This window comes from Synchiropus splendidus, chromosome 4 (genome assembly GCF_027744825.2).
Source record: "Synchiropus splendidus isolate RoL2022-P1 chromosome 4, RoL_Sspl_1.0, whole genome shotgun sequence".
In the NCBI taxonomy this organism is placed as follows: Eukaryota; Metazoa; Chordata; class Actinopteri; order Syngnathiformes; family Callionymidae; genus Synchiropus; species Synchiropus splendidus.
In genome coordinates this window covers 5,883,355-5,892,985 of record NC_071337.1, presented here as the reverse complement: position 1 = coordinate 5,892,985, position 9,631 = coordinate 5,883,355, and the positions used below count along the sequence as shown (strand labels likewise).

The following is a 9,631-nucleotide window of genomic DNA, read 5'->3' as shown; positions in this document are numbered from 1 at the left end:
ACACTAGCCATCACTTTTGACCCAGTTTTTTAATCTGTATCCAGGTATTTTTGAAAGCAAAGTAAGTGGCTTTTTTGACCAGTTTTCTTGATGCACATCATTAAAACACACAAAAGGTGAGATGACGACGACAAAAACAAAACAGAATTTCAAAATTCATTGAAAGAAAGACATGGTTCAAAAGTTCAGCGACATCATAACTTAGAAACTTCACAAAGTCACGCATTTGCAAGACTGATCATTTCAAATGAAGTTAAAACAAGCCAAAGAAAGTGGAAATGGAGCAACACGTGGAAACATCAGAGATTCAAACAAGATAGAAGACATTCATTAAACGACAATCAAATATCCTTCCTTCCAGTTTCAACAGGGCAAAACCAAAACTAAGAGAACAGCAGGACACTGGATAGTTGTCACAGAAGAAATGGATCACCCGCCATCTTAAGAACAGCCAGGCTAAACACAATGGAATACAGTCCCATCAATCATGGGGAAACAGTTACTTCTCAGGGCTCAGTTGCATCGAGTTTCTATCCGACTGGGATTTGGATTAAACGGTGCATGGACGAGAAGTGTGATAACCATTTAAAGCATGACGTCTATTGTGGCATAAAGTGGGACAAAAATCATTCATCTATTCGACATACCAGCTTAAGAATCAGGGCCTGTGATGTTTGAACACAAGATGTTGAACATGATTCAGTCCAACCCTTTGAAATATTGACACTGAGTTGGCGTGGTCTGTCTCCATGGAGGGTTGGAGCAACTGTGAGCAATTGTCCGGTACCATGCCAGTGTGAGCAGCTACAGCTCCACAGAGAGAAAATCACAGTGAGGCTTCAACCTCCAGCGTTTGGCGTCAAAAAGTAGAGATATTGTACTGCCACCTATTGGACAATAGATAAATAACTTGATGAGCAAGTTAATGATCACAGTTCATTTCAGATATGTCCATTTCATTTGAGGAAAATCATGTTTCAAATATTTTGCATGATGAACTAATTAAGCCACGCTCAAATCAGATTGCTATGGGTGGAAATCAAAGCCGGTAGTTCCTTCACTCGCTTCAGAAAAGGCAGGTATTTTAACACTGACGCCAATTGTTTCCCAATGTGCGGGAAGATTCTGGTGGAACTCATCTAAGACATCATTGAGAAAGTTGAACTCTGTAACAGATCATGTGACAGGCTTCTTGATTTTTAAGTGGAGAGTGGTTGAAAGTCCTGAAGTTAAAATCAGTGCAAGTGAAGCCAGTGGCAGAGCAGTGATGACGCAAAATGAGGTAAAATGGAGTCAAATGAGAGACGATTTTACAGGAAGGTTCTCCATGTCCCTCGCAATCTAAAGAATAAAAGCCCCCCCCAACATTTCCATCATGACAGCGTCAGTGTCTGTCATTAGTGGTGGAGATGTGTGCGGCATATATGGGTTTCTTTTTATTGTCAAGCTGATGTGTGACTGAGTTGGTGCTCATGGCTCTTTCCTGTGGGAGAAATTCAAATCAGGTGTGCTGGGTGAGGAATGGGGGCCAAGGGCGAGGTGGTATCATCACAGTTTGGAGTGAGGTCAGATCCGAGGCAGATACCTCTCAATAAATTCCCTTACAGTCGCCATCTCCTGTAGGACACAAACAAGACAAGGAGTGAGAGACTTCATCAGGACAGCAGCAAACTCCAGGACTATTTCAGATGTAAAAAGAGTGTCGCACAAGGTAAGCAGTCACTGGTCCCAGAATTGAGTCTGCCAGGTGAGGTAGATATTGAAGCGTCAAGAAAAATGGATTCAAATGAATCTTTGCTTGTGTTCTGCGGTCAAATCTTTCAGAGAGAGCATCATTCAAAATGATTTCAATCATTGCATTCCATGTGCTCAAACAGCACATTTGTTACCATGACTATTTAGTCCTGGCTTACTAGTTTTCAGATCTAGTCCGTGGGTGGTTCCTTGTGTGCAGCGCTGCTACGTACTTGTGTTCATTGTTTTATTCACGAATGTTTATTTATTATTGTCAGTAAAGCTCATAAAATAACTTCCCCTTGATTCAGACAGTGTCTACTAACTAATATTAAAATGTGAATGGTCCATTCCAGAGAGTTAATTTTAGTAGATATAGTCATAGATGGTGAACTTCTGGCTCCTAACAAACAACACAGATATGTTGATGTGTTTTGTGCAAAAATTAAAAAGTACGATCATTCGGCAGAGGGACCGCTAAACGTCAAATGGCCAGCAGATGTCACGAACACCAAATTAGCTGTTGAAAAGAGCCTCGGTAAATCAGTATGAAACTACCAGACACACTCACACAGCGTCACTATGGGGAGGAAACGTGGCTCAATATGCAGGAAATGACGTAGCAGACTGAAACAATACGCAGGAAGTTAAGTTGCCTCATTCAAATATGAAAAAAAAACAAAAAACAACTGGACAACACAACATAACACAGAAGTCTAGACCTCATCGGTTTTTGACGCGTTTTCATCTAACAACTTTGGGCATCAGAGACGAAGACGGCATGTTTCTTTGGTGTAAAATAGTAGCTTTCCAACAGCAGTTCTGTGCATAGCGCCCCTAGCTGCCAGAGTGAGTACTGAATAGTCTCGCTGGCTTGGCTGATCAAACGTACACACATATGCATGCACTGTGCAATCCAACAAATAAACCACACCAGTACTGATGTATGTGCTTACTCATGAACTGACTGTCACCAACAGACAAATGTGAGATAACTCTCACCTCAGGAGAGGATGAGTGGGAGAGCCCTGGGAAGGTTTTAAAGCTGATCATTTGAGGGTTGATCACTGTTTTCAGCTTCTCTGCCGTCATGGCACCGAACGGCACGGGGATCCGGTTGTCCATCTCTCCGTGGCACTGCAGGATGGGAATGTTCTTGTGCCCGCTGGATGCCTAAAATGAAGAAGGCAGGAGACCAAAGGGAGGATTCTTGAATTGTTATTTATGATGAAGTTTCTCCCTCTGACTAAGTAATTTTACAATTTATGAACTGAAATGAGCAGTATGATGCATGTCTGTACTGTTGCTCTGGATCGGATGATGTAAATGTTTGTTTATTTCTGTGTAAATCAGCGGCATTCGATAAGTTCTAATTGAAGACAGATGAAAACTGCATCAGTACCGACGGGAAACTCCTGTGAAGAGGTAACCAGCAGCTCAAAGCCACAACACCAGCCAGCTGATGTTTGCAGGTCAAGGCCGTATACAAGGACAAAGCCCCGCCCTGAAGCACAAAGGACATGAGAGGTTTGTGCAGTTCAAAACGTTTTAACATTCAGTTGCAGTCATACCTGTGAGAAGCCTCCCAGAATAATGCGGTGAGGAGGAATCCCGTTCCTAATCTCATGTTCTATTATGGCCTTGACTGCGGCAAAACATTTCGACAGATCAATGAGTCAACATTTATTTCTACAGCCTCTAAATCATGAGTTCAGCATCAAATCTCCACTCACTGTCTTCAGCTGCCCTCTTGATTCCAGCCTCGTCCTCTGGAACATCTGGGCTCAGACCCCTGAGGTCAAACCTGCAGCCAAGCAGAGGGAAACGTTTTAGAGGGCGCACATAGGTGATCTTATCTGAGCCGATCATCGCCGGTGCTCACCACGCTGGCATCGAGGCCTTCATGTTGAGAGTGACGGGGATGTGAGGCCTGAGTGGGAACAAAAACGTGACAGAAATAAAGGGATAATTCAATAAGCCAGTGGTTTTCCACGTTAAAAAGAGGAAGGAGTTGACGTACGCGTGGGGACAAATGTACTTGATGTACGGAAGCTGGATTGACGTCATGGTGTCCGCCCACCCGTGCCTGATGGACCACAGAAAGAAAGACAGTCTTTGTCTATAATCTGATTTGGGGAGGGCAAGAGATGAAATCTGAGATACGGTACGCCTGAACGGCCACAGTACACCACAGTTCAGCGCCGCAAAAATACATACAACAGCAGAACAGCATCAGAGCATCACCCATGAAGCAGAGCACTGCGATTCCATCAGAGAACCATGGTCATAGAGGTGATGATTAATTACGTTGTTAATTCTTTATGTAAAGTTCTTGGACATGTTGTCATTCCCAGGAAATCAAAACAACACCACACTGGCAGGAAAAGGGGCTTTCTCAGAGTCTAACTCTGGCGGAGAGTAACAGTTTTGACGGTAATACGTCTTCTGAAACTTTTTCTATAGTCATTTCCATATGATAATTATCTTGGGCCATGAATAACACACCAAAAACCGTCATGCTCTTGTCCACCTCCATGATGTGTTATCTGTTTGTTTCCACTTTGTTTCAATACGTTTGATCACGTGAGAGTTCATCTTTAAAAAGGGATCATTTTTCTGATGGTGTGGCGGCTCTCATTTTAGCTGTGGCTCTGCACCATGCGGGTTTATATGTAGCAGGAACCCTGCTGCCCTAATGGTTTTGTTATGTTTGTGTAAGGCGAGTCAAACCAGCATATGTTTTCTAGTTTTAGTCGCAGCTTTTATAGGCCTTTAAAAATGTCGGTATTAGGGCTGTCAATCGACTATTTAATCTCAATTAATCACACTGAAGCTGAGTTAACTTACGACTAATGGATAATTGATCACACATTTTGTATCTGTTCTAAATGTAACCTAAAGGAAGACGTTATCAACACTAATAACATTAGAATGTCCTGCTTTTAGCATGTTGTCGAGCCTGTCGAGATCTGGAAAGTCAGCTGTGACTAAGTCAATAGATGTAAACAGTGCGCATTATACAGGTCACTCATGCTTAACCTACGAAGTATTGTGTTACATCGTTCAATATCAATGACTTAGAATGTCAAAATCTGAATATCAAACTCTGAGGGCTTGTGGCTGATGCCACTCATTTTAACTGGCTTTTCCTGCCAACACGGTGGTGTAAACAAATCTAGTCACTGGAGCGCCGCATCTTTCAGAGGAAAGCTTCAGATTTTGTGTCAGTTTTAATGGACTGAAAAGCAAAGGATGACTCACCCTGTGTCTCCCAAACCGTGAAGGAAAATCACCTGCAAAAGAATACTCAATTAAAAAGCCTCATCCCAAACACGTTCCATGGAGTATTTTAAGAAGATGACAATTTAGATGTCCCGACAATGAAGCTATCCATCCTACAACAATTAATGACGGGAAAATGAAACGAGAATTGGGGATCAAATGCTTTGCTCTAATTCTGGTCAGATCAAATCACAACATGAAAGTCTGTTCCAGCTAACTTGGTGGTTTTTGGAATGACCAACAGAAACCACCAAGTTGGTCTGCGTTCAAGTTTGATCAAGCTGTCATGAGAATCAGAGCCTCGGTGTCTGGCAACAACCATCTGTGCTTGAAGTGGTGCAGATTCATCACTTTCTCTACATCTTCGGTGAAGTGACCGCCATCATCTAAGACTGGAGAGAGTGATATGGGTGTGTGGTTATAAGGATGTTCTGTGGCTGTTTCCTCTCAGGCAGTTTCTTCAAAAGCTGAGAGGAATGTGTTGCACAGGACCCGGTCACATGTGAAGTGTCTTATGTGACTGGAAATCTACGACTGGAATGCTATCAACCAGCAACAGATGAACAGAGGGTTCAATTGCAACCACATGAAATATTAGCTGACGACATTTACAAACAATTTTGTCAGTGAGCATGTTCCCAGCTACACCACGTTGCGAACATTCCTATTGATTGACAGATATGTTTCACTGTCTGCCCTATTCACACCAGGAATTCAACACAAACACGGATCACAAAACTCACCGCCGCAGTCTCCTTCTCCACCGCGGACACCGTCACAGCCTCGGCGAGCAGTGGGACAGACATGTTGTTGCCACACATACAACGTTGGAGGTTCTGAAGTCAGAGAGAAGAAGGGAGCGAAGAACCAAGGTCAGCTGACTTGAGTCCCAGACCAACATTGAGTATGTGAAGCTGAACAAAGAGCTTTTATTCCACTGACACATTACGGAAAATTTGGCAAATTGGCTCAAAGTGGCAGCATGTGACTTGCATGTTTTTCATTCCTGCATCACTACTCACAAAGACAGTTTCAGAACCTTCAACATGCAGTACACGCCTAATGTGTATAAGCAATCGCTTCCAGAGAAACGTCAGGTTTGTTGGATGGACAATTTATGACTGACTGAATTCTTATACAAATATTTTCAAGACATTAAAAGAGCTTTAGTTTCAATAAGGTGATATAAAAACTTGAATACAGCCACCATCGTGATTTATTCTGCTATTCTGCCAAAACGATGCAAAATGAACAATATTTTGTTGTTTAAATGTATGTATGGGTCCATCATTAGTTTCACTAATATACCAAATTCTCTAATTAATTAGATATTTTGAGATTTTTTGGCTTCTGATTTCGAACGAAAATCCAGAACTGGAACGCCCCCAAAAAAAGACAGAAAAACGTGCGCGGACCGATCAGCTGACCCACGCCACGCTTTGTTATTGTGTATAACGCAGCCTCTGTATGCAGACGTGTCCCGTTAGCTCCATTTACTGACTGGTTTTTCTTCATATTGAGGTGTAAAACCTTTCCTGTCTCCGCACTGGACCGTTTGGAACGGATTGCGATCAAGAACCGAGGTACCACTGTATATATATATATATATATATATATATATATATATATATATATAGAGAGAGAGAGAGAGAGAGAGAGAGAGAAAGAGAAAGAGAGAGAGAGAGAGAGAGAGAGAGAGAGAGAGACAGATAGATAGATATTTTTGACAAAAATGATGACAGTTTAAACTTAAACTGAGATGCGAAACATCTATATCCACTATATCCGCTGTGCATAGCTCAGTGTAGCCAACAGGGTTTCCCGGAGCACTTTATAGTTTAAGCACCCACCTTGAAAACAACTGCTCCAGGTCTTGACTACGTAACACCCACCCTCCCCCAAAGGCAAAACTTTAACTGGATAGCATACCAATAGCTTCAGGCATCTTGATTCCGCCTTGTAGCTTTGCGCACTTCCTGCTAATGAAGACAAAGCTGCAAACACCTTGGAGCACTCTGGAACTCACTGCCTCATACACCCACATTTTGATCCCAAAATAATACTCACAGAACACGGTCTATACTTTTTGCAAAACAATTATGTTCTGCAGAGCGCAAGCTTGGCAATCAGTCTGTGTTGTTTGTGACACAGTTCCAGCCCCACTTACAGGACTGACATGTGTACAACATCATTTCAACTTCTCCTTAGTCCCTATCGCGACCTGGACGGTCACCACCTTGACTAAGGAAACCCTGGTCAACAAGGATGTACCTGTGCATGACTGAAACCGTTTTGTCGATTCACTGGCTGCATGTTCTTGGACTGAGCAGAACGGACTGATACCAAAAAGGAGAACAACCGGGTCGGTGAGTCGAGCTATCCCGTCACCATGGAGAAAGAAGAACCACACAGTGAGTTTCTGCACCGGTGGCTTCAGTACGCAGACATGTCACCGCTCATTTGGAGCACCAGTTCTGACTTTTGTACTCCAGAGTCTGATCATCTCTAAAGGTGACTTCCTGTACGACAGGAACCTCTCATGGGTACGTTCAGTACGGCCAGTCATTTATCTAATGAAACAAGCGCCTACCAGACCTGACAGGGTTTTGGCAGCTAACATCCACCCTGCTGCAGTGACTCAGCCATGACAACAGGATGAGATCAGTCTCTGATTTTAGAGCAAAGTAAGGCAGTAAAAGCTGTGGTGCCCTGCTGATGTGGGAGCAGCAGGCCTGTGAGATGATTGGTTAATAGACTATGAGCAGACAAGATGATGCAGCAGTTAATGTGTAAACTTGCAGGGTGTTAACATTCCAGCGCCGTTATAGTACTCTGTCCCGACTCGGTGTTTACTAGTAACACATTGGTCCACGTTGCAAAAAGGTCAAATTTTTGCACCAAACAAGGTGATTCAAAAGAAGCAAACAAGATAGGGATGGGCGGCTTAAGTAACCGAGTACAAAAACACCCTGGGCTCATTGCTAAAAAAGAACATTACTGAGAAACTGTTTCCAAGCTCATGAGCAATGCATCAATCCCTGATGTTCAGATAGCTTTCCTCACTGTTTCAACATTCCAGCTACCTACAGTGTGACTGTAGAAGACCAAGTTGCTGTACAACTCAAATGCCATCAGAAATGAGTTATTGCTGACAGACGCTCTTCGTCACGTGAGTCACTTGACATACAGGAAGCTAACTTATCTTCACAGGAAGCCATTTTAACTCACTGGAATTTTTTACAAGTCGCAGGCCTTTACTCAGAAATGATTCAATAGAATCGGTTTTATTCAGATGACTGGCAGCTCTATTCCATGTTTGTGGCAAATGACTAACCTACTCAGAATATCCTCAAGAAAAATGAATCATACATGAAGGACTCTCTTAAACTTGTCTTTGCTTGGATGTGGGCGCTTCAGACACATTAACTGTTGACGTCAGTAAAAATATGAATATGAATATTGGCAACGGAAGTGGCTCACGGCTACATCCTTCAGGGATTTCAGCGCTTAAACATGGGTGTTTTTGCATTTCAGTTGTCATAAACAGTATTCTTAACTTTTCAGTATGCTGGGATCATGTTTTCTTTCACTATTGTAAGTTTTTGCAGAAGAAGTTTGCAACCTTTTCAGGTAGCCTTCTCGCCTGACTTGACAAACATTGGTACTCCGCTATACTTCCGTTGCCAAATGGGCGCACACCCATTTATTTGTCCTCACTGTTTACAATGAATGGGTCTACAGTGTATGACAAATAAAGCTGTGCATCATGTGTGAGTACATGTGTCCTGGTTGTATGGCTTCTTTGTCCACTTGCCCTTCCTAGTTACAGCTCCAATTTCAATTATAAAAAAACATAAAATATGAGCCGTAATAGGCTGGTAGAAACGTACAACAGCCTCTTGCATTCATACGAAATCCTGTGCTCCAATATTAGGGTAAATAAACCACAAAACTGTGGAGCTGATCCTCATTTATACCAGGAGCATTTCCCTTGGTTTTGTCTAACAAGTCAGGTTAGTAAAGTCAGTACAAAGTGGTTCAGAAATCTGAGACTAAAGCCAATTGAAAGAGTATGACAGTTCCTCTTTACAAGTAGCAACAACAATGTGCGCGCATGCGCGATACAAACACTTTGGATCGATGTCTACCGAGGGCGGCAAAAAAGGATAATATGCGGCACTGAGTGACCCCATCCCCGCCTCTTCATCCTCCTCCTCACATCCACGCGCCAGCTACATCAGTTGACCACCATAAGGGTGGCGTTTATGCTCGCGAGTCTACAGGATAAGCGGGGTGATGTCGGCTATAAATAAAGATTACCACCCGTCTGTGGAGCGTTCAATCCCTCAGCAGACAATCATAGTTAATCCCGCATCATCTCCACACACACACACACACATTCACACAATGGCCAGGCGTAGTAACACAACAGCGACAGATTACCAGTGTTCTCCTGCACCGGCGTCCACTTTGGTCAGCTCGGAACCCCGGATCCAATTCACCGGTCGAACCCTGCTCTGCTATCAGCAGGCGCTCCAGATGGACATTACAACGGAACGTAAATAACACAGAGCCTGCAGCAGTCTCAGTCCAGCACGGAGCGGAACTTCCGGTA

General features: G+C 43.1%; 1 protein-coding gene across 1 annotated transcript; it reads right to left on the bottom strand.

Moving 5' to 3' along the window:
* Positions 1-10: 10 nt before the first annotated feature.
* lypla2 (lysophospholipase 2) lies at positions 11-9,631 on the bottom strand. The gene is made up of 10 exons (XM_053863792.1): positions 9,460-9,631; positions 5,760-5,852; positions 4,996-5,027; positions 3,755-3,820; positions 3,617-3,664; positions 3,468-3,538; positions 3,306-3,379; positions 3,137-3,238; positions 2,737-2,907; positions 11-1,617 (listed from the first exon to the last, which is right to left on the bottom strand). The coding sequence occupies exons 2-10, from the start codon at positions 5,835-5,837 to the stop codon at positions 1,567-1,569; spliced, it is 693 nt and encodes a 230-aa protein (XP_053719767.1). The 5' UTR covers positions 5,838-5,852; positions 9,460-9,631; the 3' UTR covers positions 11-1,566.

Coding starts and splice junctions, on each gene's coding strand:
- lypla2 (XM_053863792.1), bottom strand. CDS start 5,837: ATGTGTGGCAACAACATGTCTGTCCCACTGCTCGCCGAGGCTGTGACG. Junction 5,028..5,759: donor TGGAGAAGGAGACTGCGGCG/GTGAGTTTTGTG, acceptor ATTCTTTTGCAG/GTGATTTTCCTTCACGGTTT. Junction 1,618..2,736: donor CCCACTCATCCTCTCCTGAG/GTGAGAGTTATC, acceptor TGTGTCCTACAG/GAGATGGCGACTGTAAGGGA.